The sequence below is a fragment of the Lissotriton helveticus genome, chromosome 5_1, assembly GCF_964261635.1.
Source record: "Lissotriton helveticus chromosome 5_1, aLisHel1.1, whole genome shotgun sequence".
Lineage (NCBI taxonomy): Eukaryota > Metazoa > Chordata > Amphibia > Caudata > Salamandridae > Lissotriton > Lissotriton helveticus.
This window is the reverse complement of record NC_136065.1, coordinates 1,391,607,135-1,391,629,932: the sequence shown is the minus strand read 5'-3', so window position 1 is coordinate 1,391,629,932 and position 22,798 is coordinate 1,391,607,135. Positions and strand designations below refer to the sequence as shown.

The following is a 22,798-nucleotide window of genomic DNA, read 5'->3' as shown; positions in this document are numbered from 1 at the left end:
ACATTCAACTCCGCCAGACATTACAACATAGATACAATACAAAACACCGCAATCTAACACGCATAACCCTTTATACTCACTCTCGACCGATACTGCTGCTTTTTCCTGTCTCACGTCATCCGGATCTTCTCCAGCGGGCTGTTCTTCCAATCATCGATCTCTAGGGGCCTTGGGGTAAGCTAACCTGGCCTAGGTCACCGTCCTCAAGAAGGCAACCATCCTCTATAGCTACCAACTGAAAGGGCGAGATTTTGATCGATACCTTATATCTATTGATCCAAACCTCGATCTGGTCGACTGAACCTTTGTTGCCTGTCTTGGAAGAAAACAGTACACCTATCTGCAAGTTAGTTCACCCAATAAAGGACTCTACTCTCAAAGATCACGGACAACTTCTAGGTTTCAAAAGTTTATTGTAAAGATATAATGAGCTGCAAATACAGACATCTCAGAATGAGATTCACGAGATACACAGGTCCAATTACATACATGTGCTCTCGAAAAGCCCTCAGACGAGCAACAGAAATCACTAACACAAGTTCTAAAAATAGTAAAGCTATCAGCATAGACGCATATCGCTCCTTCATTTAGATTGGAGGAAAACAAACACAGGTTAGGCGTCCCTACCCTGTTCTAGATGGTATCCCTACTTAACCAAATCCCAACCTAACAAAGGTGTCAGCAATGAATGACCCCCAAGGGAAGTCACCCACTCTAAGTCTCTTGGTGAAAACCTAAAGTTCTCCAGTCATGACCCCTCACTGCCTACCCATCCGCTCTCTAAAGGGTCCTCAGGTCTCTGCTCTAACTCCACCCAGGGGTGCTGTCCCTAATACAAAACAGTCAACAACATTTGAGACGCCCCTTGCGAAACGCCTCTCACGTGGTGCAACTTCAGGCTTTTTCCATGATGCTTTGTATTGGGCCTCAGACGTTAGAGTTGACCTTGCTTCTCAGTCTCTTCTCCGGCCCGCTGATACCCCTTAAACATTCCAGAACCCTCCTCCATGTCTGGGCCGTCCACTGAACAGACCTCTATTCATTCATTTATAATTGGATCCCCCCTTTCCTGTTGCAGACAGATATCTGCCGCCAAGAACCCAACTCTCATAGACTTCTAAAAGGCTTGCAACATTTCTCAGCCCAGACATGTACGTGTAAATCAATGCTAAAACATTTCAGGCCTACAATATTTCTCATTATGATTATAGCACTCAACTTCTTCATTTAATTAAAACATGTTAATACTCTTATTCTATTATTAAGTAAACATTTCTATAAATCATGGCCTATTTAATGCAATGGCCAAAAACCTTAAAACAATCTGTGTCGTGAAAAGAACCACCTTCCCTTTCCCTCCAGCTCTGGCCCTGAGGCCTACCACGTTCTGCGTTTAACCGCATACCATCTCATGTTTTAGCAGCTTCACGACATGGATTCAAAATAATCACGTCTAATAAAGTCATATAATGTCACACATTTCTGTATTAGTTCCACTTCTACTTAAATCTCTACATTAGCTATACATTTTAGGATATATTTGCAAATACTATTAGCACTCATGGCATTTCTCTTCATGACTTGTGCTTACTACAGGTAAGTGTGATGTACTCATACATTTATCAGTTTGCGCTCTCTCATTCCCATGAGCAACAGGGTCAACACTGAATTGCACATCGCTGGGTCTGAACTTGGGTGATGAAGTGAGCTAAAAACATGAATGAATGAATTAAACCCAGATCTGGGAGTGAGTATCTGAAAAGTTTCAGCGCTCAGTCCATTATCTCCTTATGTTTGCTTTGATCTGTTGAAATATTGTCAGCTGCCACGAAAAAGGAAAGGTGTTTGTGTATGAAGAGAGAGTCCATGTTTGAGTGAGCATGGGGGGGGGGGACAAGTACGTAAATGTTGAAGGTTGGAATGTGATAATAGTGATGTTATGGGTGATACATGTAGAATTTCTAAAATATCTGGGGAGACATAGAATGTAAGTGGCTGAAAAAGAATGAGAAATTGCAGAGAAAAATGGTGTGAATGGGGGAACGTGAGTTATTGAAGAACTCTGAAGGCTTCTCGCCTTTCAGAGACCTTATTAAGTTTCAATTAACAGGCTAATATGTTCCGAACAGAAACATGTTTAATTATAATCGACAACAAAATCTTTTTTTATTACTCTTTCATCTGATACGACTAGCACGCACTGGCACATCAACTGGTCCTGTTTGTTTTATGACATGTTGATTATCGTGTTAGATATCTGGGAACAATAATAGAAAACTCAGAGGCACACAAATACTAGTTGTTGCTGTACTTTTAAAGGAGGCAATTTCACTTGAAATTGCCACACAATGAGCAGTAGAATATCACTCATTCGCACATTGAAACCAAAGAATGTTGCACATAAGCAAATCGAAACCTTAAAAGCTATGTATTTGGGCCACAGAGGGAGGAGAACTTACATAAGGCAATTGGTTCTAGGGGGCACGGTGTTTTGGGGGGACTTGAAATAGATACATTGGTGATACTCAGAAATATGCTTCTCTGGAATGGGGAAGTGAAAAACAGGTAAACTGTGTATTTGGGTAATTCAGGAGGGAAGTGTTCATTTGCTCAGCTTCCAGCTGAATAAACACACTTGTTCAAAATATTCCCCCAGCAGAGTGGGTTTCAGGCATGGATGCGTATTCGTCCCAAGTCATGAAATTCCTATTGATATACATTAAAGCAAAGGCAGTTTTAAGCAGGAGACAGATGAAATAAAGCCATTTTTAGGTAAAAAAAAACCAGTAGTCTCCTGCCCGAATCGGGCCTGTTGGCATATCTCTGAGTGGTTCCTTCTGCCACACTGACATCAGTCGCCCACTCAATGTATCTTGGGCATTGTAGTTTTGTTTTTAATATGCTACGCAATGTTTAAACAGCCTAGGAAACAGCCTAGGAACTGTGTCTACTGGGCACTCATTTTTGTGGTGGACAGGGCAGCCTCTGTAAAAGAAATCTGGAAACCTAACACGTTTGGAGTATGGACAGTCTGGGTGTAGTGTTTCAGTGAAATTCGCAGATAAGATTGCAACCTGGTAACTGTGTTTCTATTTGAACTGTGCAGTATTTAATGTTATTCTAAAATTAAAGAACTTTCTTCATACTAAAATATTCACAGGGCCGAACAATATGTTTGGGTGTCTGTTGGTTGACTGTTGAGGTCTGAAAAATAGGACTGATGTATAATATCTATCAAATGTAAATAAGGAATTGCCTTAAATGTGAATAAGGCCAATGTGTTTGTGTTTATGGTTATGCTAATAATTGCATTACTAATAATGACAATAAAATATAGATATGTTAAAATGTGTTCGTTTCTTATTTTAACTATTATCTTTTTGATAAACGCTAAAACAAAAGGGTCATTGCAAGGGTGTGGTTGCTCAATTTACTACGGTTGTACATTCTCTTTTTTATGGGTACAGGAAAGAATCTTGACTATTGCACGGTGTGGCTCCAGTTATTCGTGGAGTGATTACTTATTTTGTTCCCACACAGATGGTCAGATCTAGGTCAGATTAGAGGATGATGGTATTAATCCACAGATCTGACTTACACTTCCCTGCCCACCCCATTCAAAAAAGCACTTGCAAGACTGTTGTTGTTGATTGGAACATTCCTTACAACTTTCTATTTGCCACCTAATACTTCTCTAATATGCCAGAATATAAACCCACATTCTACCAGCCAATCACAACCACCGCGTAGATGGTACCTGTGTGAAAATTCATCTCTATCTCTCTTAAAATAGACCGCTTCACTTCATACTTAAACAGAACCACAAGTTGGCTATGAAATGATGGAAACACATTTCCAACCCTCACGCATGATACCCAGGGACAGATCTACAAGAAAGGGCCACAGCGCAACACCACAAGACCTTTGGCTGTGCCACGCTGTGGCACTTTCAAAGCACAGGAGTGTGACATATTTAAAATGATATGTTGCATTCCTGTGCTCTCCCCTGCGCTGGAGCACAAACAGCTGCCATGGCCGGCATAGGCACCCTTGTATCATGGTGCGAGGATGCCTGTGTCATGGGGAGATTGGTTTTGTGCAGGAAGGGGTACCTTCCTGCACAAAAACAATCAGTACAGGCATTTTCCTCTTTCAATGCATGCTGTAGAATGCAACACGCATTGAAAGAGGAAAAAACAAGGAGAAATTAAAACATTTCTCCTCGCTGCTCCTCACTACGCCACCCCTAGGGTGCCGTAGCATTCTAACGCATTTACAGGTGTAGGATTCTTTGTAAATCTGGAAATGTGTTAGGTTCCATGGGTGTTGCGTGGGAACATCCACAGCAACACCCATGGTACGCCCCTTTCACTCAAAATGCTGCGTGTAAAGGGGCCGTATTTACAAGGACAGGAATTGCCTTAACCACGCATATCCGTGGTTAAGGTATTTGCGTGGTTAAGGCAAGTGTGGTATGGCTTGCGGGGAAATTGTACACGAGGCTGAGCCCACTTTGTTAAGGCTGTTTCCCCAGTGAGATATGAACCAAGGCTGTTTCCCCAGTGAGCTATGAACTAGCATCAAAGGCTGCATGCAAAATGCAAGTTATGGATTTAGCACCTTTTTTTCACAATCTGTCATCATTCTAAGATCTCTAAAAAGGGTTCCTTAGGATAGTAACAAATGGGCTGATTCAGATATCAGAATAACTGCTACAGACCCCTTCAGACAACTGTTACATTGGCAGGACCCACCATCACTGTGATTCCTGTTGATGCATTGAAAGTGTGCCGTATGGATCTGTAAACATATTGGTGCCATCCAGCACACTTTCAATATATTTGTTACTTTGAAAAACAAAATCCAGAGGCGGAATTTTCTTTACAAGAAAGTGCCGCAGCGCGGCACCACAAGCCCTTTGGCTGTGCCACGCTGTGGCACTTTCAAAGCACAGGAATGTGGCATATTTAGAATGATATGTTGCATTCCTGTGCTCTCCCCTGCGCTGGAGCACAAACAGCTGCCATGCGCCGGCGCATGCACCCTTGTATCATGGTGCGAGGATGCCTGTGTCATGGGGAGATTGGTTTTGTGCAGGAAGGGGTACCTTCCTGCACAAAAACAAGCAGTACAGGCATTTTCCTCTTTCAATGCATGCTGTAGAATGCAACACGCATTGAAAGAGGAAAAAACAAGGAGAAATTAAAACATTTCTCCTCGCTGCTCCTCACTACGCCACCCCTAGGGTGCCGTAGCATTCTAACGCATTTCCAGGTTTACGATTCCTTGTAAATCTGGAAATGTGTTAGGTTCTATGGGTGTTGCGTGGTAACATCCACAGCAACACCCATGGTACGCCCCTTTCACTCAAAATGCTGCGTGTAAAGGGGCCGTATTTACAAGGACAGGAATTGCCTTAACCACGCATATCCGTGGTTAAGGTATTTGCGTGGTTAAGGCAAGTGTGGTACGGCTTGCGGGGAAATTGTACACGTGGCTGAGCCCACTTTGTTAAGGCTGTTTCCCCAGTGAGATATGAACCAAGGCTGTTTCCCCAGTGAGCTATGAACTAGCATCAAAGGCTGCATGCAAAATGCAAGTTATGGATTTAGCACCTTTTTTTCACAATCTGTCATCATTCTAAGATCTCTAAAAAGGGTTCCTTAGGATAGTAACAAATGGGCTGATTCAGATATCAGAATAACTGCTGCAGACCCCTGCGGTCAACTGTTACATTGGCAGGACCCACCATCACTGTGATTCCTGTTGATGCATTGAAAGTGTGCTGTATGGATCTGTAAACATATTGGTGCCATCCAGCACACTTTCAATATATTTGTTACTTTGAAAAACAAAATCTCAAAGCGGCATTTTCTTATTAAAAAGAAAAGAACAATGGCCCTCATGCCATGGGAGTTTTCTCCCATGGTGATAGGGCCATTAAAATGTTCTTACTTTCACTTACCCCCAGGCTTTGTATGGCAGTGTGTGAACCTAAAATCTGGCCATATGTCTCTCGACTCTAAGTAGGGTTTGCGGACAAATGGACAAACCTCCCACGTTACTCACTTCATCAGTTTTTGGAAAAGTGTGCCAGTGGCAGAGACAAAGTAGTCTCCGTCACTGAAATACTTAAGTTCTGCCTGACTGTAAATGAGGCGAGCGGAACTTGAGTTTGGTGGAGAGGGTACTCCTTTGTGACAAAGTATCCTCTCTGCCAAACTCGTAATCATTCCCTAAGTCTTTTAAGTACAGACTACCCCAACCATTGCATTAAATTAAATACCGCCGAGCTCTTTGCCGGGGCCGGTAACAAAAACGGCCCCCAGGTGCCCAAAACCGGCCCCCACCCGTGCGGTCCGCTATGGCTAGTCCGGCCCTGGTGCTGGGGCAGTACTCGGGCAAATACTTTTTTTAAAGCACTTACCTGCTACTCCTGCTGCTGGCTGCCTCAGTCCTCCTCCCTTCCGGAAGTCCCTGGGCCAGCACAGGCTCCAATACTGTTATGGACGATATGTTTAATCGCTCACTAAGCGACTGAGAGCCTGTGCGGGTTCTCCATCCAACTGTACAATACATCAAATTTTTGGAGAAATCTAAGTGCGCATGATTATTTGGCCGGCCTAAGACTGCAATCTAAACTGATATGCACCCCTAAAAGTGCCCTCCACTCCTCCCAGTCCTGGAGCTGTCAAGAGAGTATTGCCTGGCCCCTCCCTAGACTCAGCAGTGACTGCCAGTGAAAAATAAAACGATGATAACATTGTTTTATTATCGGTTTTTTTTTCATTCTTCAGTGGGGTGACCCTCCTCCACCTTTAAGGAGGAGCCGCAGCTGGCTGATGGTTCTTTAAATCAGGCCAGTTTTTGGGCCTAGCTGGAGCGAAAATTAGAAAGTCTCTCACAGACTGCATCTTGTTGTATGGAACAGAAAGCAGACAATGTGAGGGTGCTGCTGAAAGTGGTGCCAGGCTCAAGAATAGCTGCCATATCCTCGATCTGTTTGGATATCCTCCAAATGCTTGCAATGCCCGAGGCCAAACAGTATATTCTCTCTTATATAGACAGCAGCTGAGTAAATAGTGATGTTTCTTTACTATTTGCACAACCACTGACCAAACAGTGTGGAATCTCTGGGGCATATTATCAAGGACGGGTGATACATTATCGCCGCTTTTATCGGCAGGAAACTGCGATAAAACTGCGATAATGGGCTTGATAATATGCTCTATAGAATTCCTATCAAAGCCCATGTTAGATGTGAAGACATCTAACATGGGCTTCGATAGGAATTCTATAGAGCATATTATCAAGTCCATTATCGCCGTTTTATCGGCAGTTTCCTGCCGATAAAAGCGGTGATAATGTATCGCCCGTCCTTGATAATATGCCCCTCTATGCTTTAGACAGCAGATAACTAAATAGTGAAGTTTGCCTGGTATCTGCATTGCCACTGGCCAAATAGTAAATAATCTTTACTATTTAGCCAAAACCCAGGTAAATAGAAAAGAAAATGCATAAATTACCCAGTGGCTGGCTAAATAGCCACCACGCTTTAATAAAGCACTAGATGGCTCTTTATCTCACTCTCAAGGGTTCTTTTTCATTCCTGCTCTTTGTCCCCATTCTCTTCCTCCTACTTTCCTCCTTTTGTGTTCACTCTTTGTTGCTCTGGATGAAAGTTTGTTAAAGACAAATTGGTGCTGCCCCTCAGAAATGAGTGTGGGGGGGCTCGATCTGCAACACCCAGCTCAAATTGAAGCACACAGCTTTGTTGGCCAGGCTAAGGTGACCACTTCTATTCAAGTCATTATGGAACTGTCTCCAGTTCTGAGCATTTTACTAAGAGATCATTTTTTTCAGGGTTGTTGTTCTAATTAGTTCAGAAGTGGCAAAACAAGGATACTACATCCAGAATTAATTAGATTTTCACACACAAAAAGTCCAGGATCTGGAAAGTAGTGGTCACCCTAGTCAGACCTAAACTTTTAAGTTAAAGCCCCATCCCTAGCTGGAATCGAGCAGGACGCAGAGCTGAGTGCAGGTCTGGCAGGACAAATCCAACTGAGAACCAGGAGTACAAACAATCAACCTTGTTTTCTGAGTTTGAGTTTACCCCTTTCATTTTGATTGGAACAGTCATCTGTTTTGTCTCAGTTGGGGGTCGGACTGTCTCTTCTTTGTCTTCTGCAAACTGGATAGAAATGTTCCCTATCTTGGAGGTAAGAATCATCCACACTCACCGCAGTCACAGATCTGGGTTTTGTCCATCTTCGTTCTTTAGCTCACTTCGCCACCCCAGTTCAAACCCAGCCATATGAAAATCAGTCTTGACCATGTTCCTCATGGGAACAGTCCATCCCAAACTGCCAAGTCAGGTCTTTCCTGGACAGCAAACAAGCAACCTGGGACCGGCTTGTGGGTTTCACCCCTCATCAGCCTAGCTAGCTTGAATCCAGTGGCAAAGACAGCAAGGGATCCACGTTTGGGCTTACCCTGCCAACTTAGGGCAAACCCTAGGAGATGATGGACGGAGCGCTGAAACTGTTAAGACACTCACCTGCAGTCACAGATTTGGATTTAATGACCACTTCTTGCTTGCATTAATGTAGAATATGTCAAGTATAACCGGCCTCTTGATCTGGTAGAATCTTTCGTACATACTTGCCAGATATGGTTGTACAGTAAACTAATTTGACACCCTGGCTATACATAGTGAGGCACGTCAAAATGATGTGACTATTAAGGACAGTGGAAAATGTTGCTCAGTGAATTGACTAAAACATTCAGATTATTTCTTTTTATTACAGGAATGGGATACAACATTGGAAGGTGTTGCAACGGCCTACGCAAAGAAATGCATTTGGGAGCACAACCCAGACAGAGGTGAAAGGGGAGAAAACCTATTCCTGATCACCACTCCAACCGTGAATGTAGACACTGCTGTTGCAGATTGGTACAATGAATATAAATATTACAATTTCGATACTTCAACGTGTGCCGCTAATCAAATGTGTGGCCATTATACCCAGGTAGGTTGCTTGTTTTTGCACAAAACCATATTGCACGTCGTTCTATCATTGCGTTGCTCGGATTAGGTAGTCCATTGTGCAACACCTATTGTGACATGATCGTGGCACGTTGCTGAAATCTGTTTAATTCTACTTTAAATTAGAGTGCAAAGTGTCTTATTCTAAAATAGTTATAGTAAAAAGGACATTAAAAGTTATACATACATTGTGACTTTTGTAAAGGTAGAGAGATATATAAAAACATTTTTGCTAGGAGGTCAAAACTCTTAATTACGAGTAAAATAGGAAGCTCAAAATCCAGCTTCTGAAACTCACAGGCACCCCATGGGCAATCACTAAGGAACCTCCTGAGGTGAGCTGTGGTCGCATGAGGCTGGTGGTACCGTAGGTGTGAAACTTTGAATGAAGGAACTGGCAACACATATTCGTTCTGCAACTGCAATGTGGTGTTTAAGGAGCAGCTGGATTTGTAAATTGACTAATTTTGTTGTGTGTTTTAATCCTACTTTCTTCTGGACTCTGCATGTCACACATATCCCCTATTCATTTGCATACCAATGGCAAGATATGCAAGAGAACTTGTTTGTAATAAGGAATTCAGCACAAAGTATGGACGCTTTCTCAAACTTGAAAAAAGCATAACAACCCCTTCCAAGGTAAAGTGAAATTTATAAAAGAACAAAAACAATGGGGTGGGCATGATGCTGAAATTAGCCTCTTATGCGTTCAGCATCTTATTCGCAGGCTAAAGCCAGCATCTTATTTGGCCAGCATCTTCTTCACAGAATAGAAGCTAGAGTTATATATGGCCAGCATCTTATTTCCAGGCAACATGTTATACACCACATATTCCACTTACTGAACCAAACATAATTCAGCTAACTCCATCTATTTAATAAGACTTTGCATTGTAAGTCTATGAGTATGTTGTATTTCAACACAACACATACCCCTATGAAGTCAATTAGATCTAGCCTAAGCCAAGCAACTTTTCCACCAAAACATGGGACAACTATGTCACCCTCAAAATTCACCTTACGCCTAATAAATGGAGCACCCTTCTACACTACCTGCGTATAAATTATCCGGATCGAGCAAAATCTTTCCCAAAACTGGCACCTAACGGTTGCCCTCACCTCAGTGTATTCCCATAGTTAAATGTTTGTCCTATTGGAAAATCACAGTGGCTCACAAATATTTATGCTGCTTTTTTTTTTCACAACAACATTTTTTATTTTATTGATTAGGTAAAGCATGTATGTAGTCCTCCACAGTCAGGAGAGACCTGCCAAAACAACAAAATATGTATGAGCATGTCACAAACCCAATCAGAAACAGCCCCACCCACCCTCACCCACCACCCACACCCACCCAACGACCCCTCTACCCACCCCTTATCCCTCCCTAGCCCAGCGCACGCAATCGCAGACAGCCTCCAGAAACTGTATGTATCAAGCAAGGAAACAGGTGTCTCCTCAGGCCTGGAGCCCATCCACCAAGTCCACCTCATTGTCAGGTTCCACTGGAGGATCCAGAGTCAAACCCCTATACTCCGCCCATCTCTTCCATATCTTGTAATGTTTTCGGGGGCATCCTCTGGCCTCGAACACCGGGCGCTCAAGCCCCATACAGTAGTCCATCCCTGCTTTCCATACTTTCAGTGGGGGGGCTCGGTCACTTTTCCATGCTTGTGCCAAGTCCCGCTTGGCCACAACAAGGCCCAGCAGCAGCAGGTGACGCTTGTAAAGGTTTCCTCCAACGCCCTCCAGCCCATGGAGAAGGGCCAACCTATGCGTCCGGGGAAGATCCCATCCCAGTACCTCCGATAGACAGCCCCTTACACCCCGCCAGAACTGGGCCAGACCAGTACAAGACCACACAGTATGCAACAGAGTACCCATCTCAGCTCCACATCTCAAACACTCTGGGGACCCAATCAACCCTGCTGTCCACAGTCGCTCTCGCGTATAGTAGGCCCTATGTAGATATTTAAATTGAACCAGTCTGTAGCGCACCGCGATTGCAGTCCCTCGCGGGGACTCCAAAGCTTCTCTCCAATCGTCATCATCCAATGGTCCAATGTCCCTTTCCCAGGCGTCCTTCAACTTAAGAAGGGAGGAGGAACAATGAGTGACTAGGGTTTGATAGATTCGTGAGACCTTCTTGTCTCCAAGGTCTCCCATGAAGATCTTCGCCTCCAGCGGGTTAAACACCGGCAGCGACTCCAGACCCACCAAGCTGGGCCCAATCACGTGGCGGAACTGCAGGTATTTAAAAAATTGGGGCGTTGGGCATATGGAACTCGTCCTTGAGCTCCTGGAATGAATTGCGGGCCACGCTGGATACGACATCACCCAGGGAAGAGATCCCTATAGAATCCCATCCGTCGAACCCCGACAACGAGGCTAGTGCGGGGAGTCGCCGTTATTCCACAAAGGAGTCTCCGCTGTTAATCGGCCCCACCAGCCCATACGACGCAGAGCCTGCCACCATATCATAAACACCACCTGCGTGGCCTGGGGCAGCCGCCTCCGTAGTCCGGCCGAGTACAAAATCGTATGCAATGTATGAACACCCATCAGCGAGCGCTCTAAGGCGTATGCTGGGTCTCCCCTATCCCCGTACCACTATTCATTCAGCACCAACAAGTGGGAGGCTTGATAGTACGACAGCACGTCTGATGTGGCAAGCCCACCACAGTATGTGAACAGGAAACATGTGCGCAGCGCCACTCTGGCGGCACCCCCAGCCCACAAGAAGCGTCCCAGCACTGAATTAACCTGCTGGAACCACTGGGGTGCAACTGGATGCGGGTGGTTCTGTAGCTGATACAGAAGGCGTGGGAGCGCAACCATTTTAAAAATCGCAGATCTACCGGATATTGTGAGGGGCATCCGGGACCCCGTTCTAACGTCTGACTGAACTCTTTCCCAAACTGGCACTACATTACGCTCCCAAGAAATCGTCGCTGATTCGGACAGGAACACACCGAGATACAACAAGCCTCCGGCCGCCACCTGCAAGGCCGATGCCCAGGAGCCCGCAGAAGCCCCATCGCCCAGCACCCACAAGGTGGACTTACGTGGATTAAGATACAGACCCGAGACCTCGCCAAATATACACATAATTTCCAATACCCGCGGGCCCGACCTATCTAGGTCCGTATGAAAGAAGAGAACGTCATCCGCATATAGTGCGATCCTGTCGGTGAGTCCCCCGCCCCACCTGAAGCCCCGTAGCTGCGCATCAATACGCACCCAGGAGGCCAGGGGCTCCATGGCCAAAGCAAACAAGTATGGGGACAGCGGGCAACCCTGGCGGGTCCCACGACCAGTTGGAAACTTCCCGGATACCGCCCCGGAGATCCGCACAGCCGCCGTGATATCAGTGTACAGCAGCTTAACATATGAAATGAACACCGGACCCAGGTTGAAACGGGGCAGAGGCGCAAACAAGTAGGCCCAGCTCACGGAGTCGAACGCTCTATCTATATCCGCCAGGAGCAGGGCGGCCCGTTCTCCCGTGGCCCCCATCGCATCCACAGCTGTTTGTGCCCGTCGGATGTTGTGCCGCGTCGCCCTATGCGGCATGAAGCCGGCTTGGTCCGGATGAACTAGGTCAGCCACGCAGGGAAGAAGCCGGTTCGCCAACGCCTTCGCCAGTAACTTAGCTTCAATGTTAAGCAGAGATATAGGACGATATGAATCATGCCGAGCAGGCGGCCTACCCAGTTTCTGGAATACTACTACCTCGGCATGGCGCCAGTCTGCCGGCAGCCGACCCAGCTCCTGCGCTGCCTCTAACACAGCTCTGTAGTGGGTTCCCAATTGAAGTTGGAATTTCTTGTAGAATTTGCATGGGAAGCCACTAGGCCCAGGCGCCTTTCCGGTGTTAAGTTGTGCCAACGCGTCCCCCAGCTCTTCCACAGTAAGGGGGAGATCCAATGTCGCACGCGTCTCATCTGAGACGGCCCTCGGAGGCAGGTTAGCAATTAATTTATCGACTGCATCAGCTGGGAGGCAATCCTGCGGCGCATACTGTTCCGCATAATATCGAGCAAAGCTAGCCGCCAGCTCCGCCGGGTCCGTCACCGTAATGCCAGCGCTATCTGTAAGTCCCGGCAGCGTAAGCGGCTGCAGGGTATTTTGACACAGCCTATGGAGCATAGTACATGACTTGTCTCCCCACTGGTAAATCCTACTAATTGTGGCCAGCCATGCCTGTCTGGCCTCATCTAACAGTACGGACGCATAGGATTGTTGTGCTTGTAAGAGCAGCCAGACCACCCCACCGTCACCTTCCTCCTGACACTGCCGCTCAAGGACCTCCACGCGCACCGCTGCCACAACTATGACCTCCCTGCGCCTACGACGGGCCGCCGCACACCACGCTATGTCCACTCCCCGCAACGTGGGCTTCATGGCCTCCCAGACATTTGTCACATCTGCATTCGCGCCAAAGTTTTCCTGCCAATACTGGGCGACCGCCCCCCGCATATGTTGTATATATTCAGCTTGATGAAGATGCCATGAGGACATTCGCCACCGAAACGGTTGCCTCTTCCTGTGCAACTCAATATCTACGGCCACTGGGGAATGGTCGGACAACCCCCTAGGCAGGATAGCCGCCCCTCGCACTCTGCTTAAATACACACCGGGCACAAACACACAATCGAGGCGCGAGAAAGAGCCATGCACAGCTGAAACATAGGTGTACTCTCGGGCCGCAGCATGCAAGTGTCGCCAGGCATCCACCCAGCCCCTCCACCATCGCGCTCAATCGGGTAGGGGTAGCAACCGTTAGTGACTCCTGCAGCCTCTGTCGGTCCACATTCGCATCCAAGCACATCATTCCAATCTCCACCCAGTATTGCTAAGGATTCCGGTATTTCCGCCCACACTGCAAACAGCCTCTCAGCTAGGAACCACTGTAATGGGGGGGGCATATACACTCCCAAATACAACAGGTTCCACACCCACCATCCCCTTCACGAAGATATATCGACCCTGCGGGTCCAGCCACTGCCTCTCATGAACATAGGCCAACCGCCGATGGACCAAGATGGCGACCCCCCTAGAGCCCCTAGAGAAGCCCGCATGGAAAACCTGCTGATAGCCAAATCGCTGCAGGTTAAGTACCTTCGTCCCCATCATATGCGTTTCTTGGAGTAGTAGTACATCTGCACCTTCCCTCTTCCCCCATCGCAAGATGGCCCCCCTCTTGATTTTATCCAACATACCCCTAACATTCCAGCTCAGTATGTGCATGGACGCCGTGGGGGGCCCCGGAGTTAATGCGTCAACCATGATCCCAGGGGACACAAAGCAAGAGCACCCAGCAGAGGCCTGACTACACCACACTAGTACTAGCAAGGCATTAGAAATTACGTGCACATCCCCCCCACCGCCCTCAACTCCCACACCCCCCCAGAACATCCCCCTCAACTCCCCTTCCCGCATCCCCCGCCCCCCACCCCTATGCCTCATAGAACTCAGAAGAATCTGTCGCGGCATGGGCGACCTCGGGCCCAAAACAGAGCGCCCAAGACCAACCATACCAATGGATCCCCAACTACCCCCTCAACCAAGATGCACCCCCCCTTCTAACACCCACCCACTTAGGGGGCAAATAGCCCCTGTAAACGAGCTCCCAGAACCCTACCCCGCAGTCCCATATAGTCACCAATGTGTAGGGCGAACAGTTACAGCCAATGGCCAGGGACCGCCAAACTCGAGGCCCCGGTCTCTGGATCGCTGCGCAGGCCGCAGCCCTCCTCCGACGTCCCTACGGCCCGGGCAGCCACGCAGACAATAGGGGGCATGACGGAACCTCTACTCTCCGCTCTGATGCCCAGTCGATGCCCCAAAGCAGCAGTGAAAGTCGAGGCCGCGGGCCCACAGCCGGAACGCCCGCCCGGGAGTCACCAAAATCGAGGCCCCGGCTTCGCACGTTGTGACCAGGCCGCTGGCCGTCGCCGCCGCTATCTCCTCTCTGGGGGGCCCGGGAGCCCCGCTCGCAGCACCGGGAGGCACCCCCCGCCGTCCGCCACCCTATTAACGCTTATGCGCTGCAGATCGGGTCCGGGAGCCAGGATAAATGGGCAAATTAATGTCGGGCCGGTGGGAGCTCTAACAGGCTGCGTCCACCATCTTCGCCCGCGAAGCCACGCCCCCATGATGCTTTTTAAAACACTCCACATCCCACTACAAAGTCCATTAGTTCTTAGCCTGAGTTAAGCAAGGTTTCTACATAGGCCCTCTCTGCACCCTCCAGCCAATCCATTCCTATGAAGTTATAAACAAGTAAGTAACCATCCTTCCCCTCGTGGAGATCAACTTGACTCTCAAATATTCATATCGTTCCTAATAAAGGTAGCATCCCTCTACGCTACCTAGTAGTAAATCCTCTGAAACAAACAAAATGTGTGGCAACAGCTGGCACGAAACAGGCCACCGTCACCTCAATGCATTCCTGTGCAGTTATATTCAAATATGTCATTTTATTTGTTCTATTGTAAAATCACATTGGCTTGCAAATGTCTACGCTGTTTTTAAAACACATCATACCCACTTAGCGGGTCCATGAGAATTTATTCTGAGCTAAGCACGTTTCCTCCTGAAACCTAGGCCTACTCTGCCCCTTCTGCTAACCTATTCTTATGGTGTTTTAGACAAATAAGTAACCATCATTTCCCTCACAAAGATTACCTTGGCTCACCAGTATTCATATTGATGCTAATAAATGGAGCATGCTTCTACACTACCTGTATGTAAATCGTCTGAGCCTAGCAAAATTTATCACAGTGGCCCTCACCTCAATACCTTTCAATGCAAGGTCAAAATAAGTAATCATATTTGTCCTAAAGGAAAATCACATTTGCTCACTAATATTTATGTTTCTTTTCAAACACACTACACCCCCCTCCAAGGTCCATGAGGGGTTTAGCCTGAGCTAAGCAACATTTCCAACAAAAACCTGGGCACTGAGTGCCACCCTTCATCCAATGCATTTCTATGGCGTTAAAGAGAAATAAGTAACCATCCTTTCGCTCATGAAGATCAGCTTGGCTCACCAGTATTCATAATAATCCTAATAATAGGATTATACCTCTACATTACCTGAATGTAAATTGTCTGAGCTGAGCAAATTTGCCACACCGAACGGGTTCCTCTCTTCTCAATATATAATTCTATACAGTTCAATCCGAATAAGTTATCATACTTGTCCTATAGGAAAATAACATTGGTTCACAAATATGTATAAGATTATTTAAAATCACGCTCCTTTCTGCACCTTTTATTGTTATTTGCACGAGCGAAGCAGGAATTGTCACAATACCTGGCACCAAAAGGTTAATGATCAGTGCAATGCAGTTCCATGAAGTTATGTCCAATCTCCAACCAAATGACTATACTTTTCCTACATTAAAGTCACATTGTCTCACAAATGTTTGGTTTATTTTCACAGAAGCCATTTAGAATCAGTTTAAGGCGAAGCAACATTTTTAATGAAATATGATGCCAAGGTGTCCCAATCCTATCAATACATGAAGATATGTACAAATAACTATTAGCATTATGAGTTTGGCACACAAATAGTCACGTGTTTTTATGAATGGTGTACTCCTCTCCACTTTCTATGTGTAATCTTCCTGACTGAGCCTTGCATAATTCTCCCTAGCATGTGGCATACGAAGTGTGTCACCCCCAAACCAATGCATTTCTTTGGCCCTTTATGCAAATATGCTGCTATCTCTTTCTAACGATCAAACAATATCCAAACAGCATCTGGCTCTTTGCTGGGAACAGATATCCCCCTCCGTCATTTCACAGTGCTTACCTTAAACCGGGGAGCATTGTGGAATGAAGGTGCTGTGGAAGAAGTGTGCATTGGTTCATTAATCAACCTGGTTCATTAATGTGTATGGTATTTTTTATAAATAGGGCAGCTCTCTAGACGAAAAATGTGTGATTTTTCTCAGTTACTCTCAGCACTGCATTCCTATGGACGCATATGTGTTTAAATAACCATGGGGCATATTACCAACAACTAGCGATAATTATCACTGTGTTGGCTTAGCGGGAATATTTCTATTGCCGCCCCTCACCTGTTTTTAATCGCGGAGATACCTTGCTATTAGCAAGGTTTATCTCAGGAGCGATAAAAAACAGGCGAAATGCATGAATATCGCTGTCAATACAGCGATATTCAGGCATTACCGTGGCAATGCTTTAGCCATGTTATCCACCTCTCATTGGATAACATGGCTAAGAACTGGTCAGGGCAGGCGTTAGCTTTTGGAGATATTCGCGCTTAGTGCGAATATTTCCAAAACTACGCCTGTGTTGAGCATAGGCGATAGCGATTGCAGCGACTGTTTTCAGTCGCTGAAAATTTAGGCACACCCACTTTGCATGTCATTAGCAATAATTATCGCTGACATGCAAAGTGGACCCCTAAATGCCTGCTATCGCCTACAAGCTGTCGCTAACTGGTGTTAGCCACAGCTTGGTAATAGGGCGATAAAATTATCGCCGCATTAGCGGGAAAAAGTCCCGCTAAAGCGGCGATAATGGCCCTTGGTAATATGCCCCCATGTTTTCTTTATGAAAATCAGCCTGACTCACAAATATGTATCTTGTTTTTCATGAATCTCTCTACCTCGGTGTCATTAGTCGGTCCTAAGAAGGATTTCCTATAGAAGGTGGAAGCCAGTGGATGAATAAATACCTATGCTTTTTCTATATAATTGCCAAATTGGCTCACCATTTCTTCTGTTGGTATACATCCCTGTACACGTCTCACCTGCAAAGGATGACAGACGTGAAGCTTCACCAATGCCCCTGCAGAATTGTACAATATTCTTTCCTCATATCTCCGTGCAGAACATCAAAGCTCCTTTAAGAGTCTCCCTTGGCAGTAAGATACATATAGAACTCAGGCTCGCTGAGGAGGTCTGAAACTGGAGTGTAAGCTAAATTATGAATGTAACTGGTATCCCTAATATCCTGCAGGCTACCCACCTGCTGAGCAGAGGTGAGCTACAGCCATGTTGTGAATACACACTAGCACGTCAAGTACGTTTTTTGTTCGGATTACAGTATTAGAAAACAAATAAAAGAGAAAAATATACTTAACAATACCAGTAAAATAACTATAAATCTATTCAAAAGGTAGTAGATCCTTGCACGTCACAGTAGAGAATGGCCCCCATGTAGTGCAGAAATGAAGACAATGAATTCATTAATTGGGATAGGATAGGATATGGTTTTATAGAGCGCTCGAATGCCGAAGCGTCTTGACGCTGAGAGGTGAGATAAGGGAATTGAGCGGCTATGACTAAGTTTAAGGAGGTGGAAACAGTCGTGTTTTTTGTGCCTTCCTGAAATGAAGCCTGTTGGACTTTAATCTCAAGGAAATCAGCAGCTGGTTCCAGAGTTTGGCTGCTCAGTGGGACAGACTTCTGCCTCCCCATCGAGCTTTATGAATTCTAGGGGTGGAAATGAAACAAGCATCCGAGGATCAGAGGTTTCTGGTGGGGGAATACCAGGAGAAAAGATTCCGAAAGTCGGAAGGCCCTCCGCTGAACAGAGTCTTATGAATAAGGCACAGAGCCTTGAAGTCCGACCTTTGCTGATTCGGGAGCCAGTGCAGTGATCTGATAGCAGCAGAAGTGGAGTGTCCTTTAGAGACGTTTAGCAGTAACCGAGCAGCGTTTTGCATGGATTGCAGTTTTAGCCTCTGGGCTTTATCAATGCTTATATATATAGCGCATTGCAGTAATCAAGCAGCGAGAGGACGAGGGCAACTACCACAGATTTACTTAAACCCTGTGGTATAAAAGGGAATATCTTCCTGAGAAGCTTCAATATTAAGAAAAATAAAGAAGTCACGCTGTTAATCGGGGCCGAAAAATTCAGCTGGTCGTCAAAAATAACCCCAAGGTTCTTGACTTTATTGGATGGAACCGGACATTGATCTGCCTCTGCCGGCCACCATGTAGATTTCCATAGGGACGGCCCGCAGCCAAATTCCATCACATCCTCAGTGCTGAGCACACACGTTGCAAGGGAAACCATTGTGAATGTTTCAGTCGTTCTACACAAATGTGACAAACTTTGGGATTTTAACAAGCAAAATTAAATCGGGAGCTGCAAGACACATTGTAACGCAGTCAGCCGTTGCATGCACACTCATTAGGGGAAACGGCCACTACAACGAGGCCGTTTCAACGAAAAACATAACCACGCATGCATTACAACGCATGCGTGGTTACAACGACTGCCTTTACCACGCATACTTTTACTACGATGTACGTAGTAAAGGCATGTGTGGTAAAGGTTATAAATAAAAATGGGGGGCTTGGGGGGGCTTGCCCCCCCAAAAATAAACCACTAACCTTTAGAGGAGATGTGCAGGAAATCGGCGGCGCAGGAGAGGGAAACGGCCGTTTTTTTTATTTTTTTTATGACGTCACCACGGAAAAAACGTGGAGAAGGAAAAGCGTGAATATAGTATTCCGTTGTAACGCATGCGTGGTAAAGGCATGCGTTACAACGGAGTTCGTTGTAAGATCATACAACCACTCATTAGTGACAACAGACTTTACAATTTGAGACCCTGACAGGCAACAACAAATGAAGCAGCAGTAAAATGTGAAATATGAATTCTATCATGTCAAATAGGAAGCACGAGGAGCCTGAGGTGCCACACGTGGTCACTACTGTAGCTGGATACCGGATTTTTCAAATAAAGTTGAGCTAATGTAGATCTAAATGTTTATAATGTAAAATGTGCCCATATATTTGTCCGACAATGTCTTTAAAGTAAATAGGTAAAGGACACCTTTCTCATACTTGATTACCCAAGCAGGTGTTTTCAAATGTGGCCTTTGTACTGCTTGCCCATATTTCTTGGATAAGGTCAGGTCTTTCCGGTGGCCCACAGAGAAGTGAGTACCTGTGTCATATTCCCATTTGGAAAGAGGCTGCAGGAGTTGGTGAAGGGCGACTACTGGCTCCTCTGTCATCCAGAGAATGCAGCTGACCACAGAGAAGCAGTACACCTGTTAACCGCCCGCGCGCCATTCCTCATTTGAGAACTTTGTATGGGGGCAGGTGAAAAGTCACCTGCATTTTTAAGCCAACCCCAACCTGGAACACACCATTTCCTGGGTTCACTTTTTGGGGTCTACCTTGCGAGAGTATGCACTAGTGTTAAGAAAAAGGACCTTGAGTCCGCCCACTGCTTTTGTTGGCTTGTGTGGCGTACTTCTTTAATGCCTCATAATTGGTCTAAACATGCCTATCATCATTTTCTGTGGAGCAGGGACCAAGCACTGGTTGATTCAACTTAATGAGTGCCTGTCCGCTGCTCCCAAAGTGAATGATTTTGTCTTTTTAACTTTTAGTGCCAACCCATACAGAAGGCATGTGACTGACAAAAAAACATGACTAACAGGCCAAACACAATTACAAAGATTTATTTTCTATAGTTAACTTTCTTTTATTTTGCCAAGGCTTCTTTTCTCACTGTACACTCATGTTTTCTTTTGTTTTCACTCGTTGGAGCTGTTGTCAAAAGGTGAGAATTATGTTATTCTAAATATTACACAGCAACATTGTTTCTTTCTTATTTGTAATTTCAGAAATGATGTTTTAACACATAATAGTGCAGTACAGCCCAATCCACCCCACTTCAATCCGCCCCACTCCAATCTGCCCCACTCCAGTCAAAAACAATCTGCCCACTCCAATCTGCTCCACTTTAATCTACCCCACTCCAAGCAAAAATAATTTCCCCCACTCCAAACAGACCACTTCAATCTGCCCCACTCCAATCCAATCCAGCCCACCACAGTCCACCCCGATTCACATGACTCTAATCCATTACAAGCTATCCCACTCTAATCCAATCCACCCACACCTATGCCATCCACCTAAATCCAGCCCAATCCAATCTATCCCACTTCATTCCAATCCACCTCTACCCAATCCAATCCACCCACGCTCTCCCCAATCCGCCACAAACCACTCCAATCCAATCCAAAACAATCTGCTCGCTTTAATCTGCCCAATCCAATCTGCCCCACAGTAATCTGCCTGACTCCAGTCCAAAATAATCTGCCTCACTCCAATCCAAAACAATTCAAACACCCCACCCTATAACAATTCACCTCACCTCAATCTAATCCACCCCATTCCAAATTAATTCACATACTCCAATCTAATCCACCCCAAACTACTCCATCTACCCAAATCCAAAATACCCCACTCCAATCCACCCCACCCCACCCCAATCAAATCCATCTCAATCCAATACATCACATCCCAGTTCAGTTCACCCCACCAACACCAATCTAATCCAATCCACCCCACCCAATTCCAATCCACCTTACTCCAATTAAATCCACCCCACTCCAATCCAATTTACTCAACTCCAATCCATCTCACTCCCTCCCCAATCCACCCCACTCATATCAAAAACAATCTGACCCACTCTAATCTGCCCCACTCGAATCAGCCCCACACCTATCTGCCCCACTCTAATTCAAAATAATATGGTCCACTCCAATCCGAAACATCCACCTCACTCCAATCCAAAAAAATCCAACAACCCCATTCCATTACAATCAACTTCACCCCATTCCAAACCAGCCTACTCCAATCTAATCCACACCATTACAATCCAACCCACCCCACCCCACTCAACACCAATCGAATCCAACCCAATCTAGCCAAATCCAATCAACCCCACTCCAATCCAACCCACCCCACTCCAATCCACGCCACCCCAATCCAATCCACCTCAATTTAATCCATCCCACCCAACTCCAGTTCACCCCAATCCATTTCACCCCAGTCCAATCCACCCCACTCAATCCAATCCACCTCACTCCAATCCAGTTCAATCCAATTCAATCCACCCCACCCACTGCAATCCAATATACTCCAATCAGCTCCGATCCACCCCACCCCACTTCAATCCACCCTACTCCAACTCACCCCACCCCAGTAAACCCCCTCTTGTCCACCCTACTCCAGTCAACTCCACTCCAATTCAAGAGTGCCCCAAATGGTATTTGTAAATCCAGCAGACCTGTCAAACGAAGGGCCCTCACCAAGTATAAGCTAACATTTGCCTGTGGCAAGGGGGGGAAGGAGCTTTTTGAAGTGTGCCCCAAGTGTCATATGAAAAGAGCCAGTGGTCCTGTCAAGCAGGATGTGACATTCACACAGGCCTGGTCATTTTAATATCAAAAAGGATCATCCTCCCAGCCCCCTGCATAGTCTGTCAGGTTCAGATGAGTCATCATTGCTCATTCAGGTCATCTTATTGTTTGCTCCTGGAGCAAGTTCACACCTCATTCATGCTTATTTAAATTCTAATTACTGACTGTCAGAAGTTGGAGAGCAAAATGCAGATTTAGGGGTCGATCATTTCTAACATTGCGGCAGACGGTGCTGAAAGCACCGTCCGCCACAATGTCAAAAATGCATGTTGTGCGTTTCACAGCACAACATGACAGGCACCGCGCGGTGCCTGGCATGTTGTACTGTGAAACGCAGGGGGGTACCATAGGTACCCCCCATGTGCAACCCCACCCCACCCCTTCACCCTGGGGGCCCACAACAGGCCCCCAAAGCAAAGCCGTATGAAGGGCATCTGCATCTGGCCATCATGATATGGCTGGCGGTGTCTTCCATATGAACCTTTTTGCGCCCCGGCCGCAAGGCAACCAGGGTGGAAAAATGGCGGACGATGTT

General features: G+C 46.1%; 1 protein-coding gene across 1 annotated transcript in view; it reads left to right on the top strand.

Annotated features, from left to right (window-relative positions):
* Nucleotides 1–22,798, top strand: part of LOC144755440 (uncharacterized) — a 198,033-nt gene that overhangs the window by 56,183 nt on the left and 119,052 nt on the right. The window contains exon 2 of the mRNA XM_078644354.1: nt 8,811–9,032. Coding sequence (XP_078500480.1) covers nt 8,811–9,032 — 222 coding nt within the window. The remainder of the gene's footprint in view (nt 1–8,810; nt 9,033–22,798) is intronic.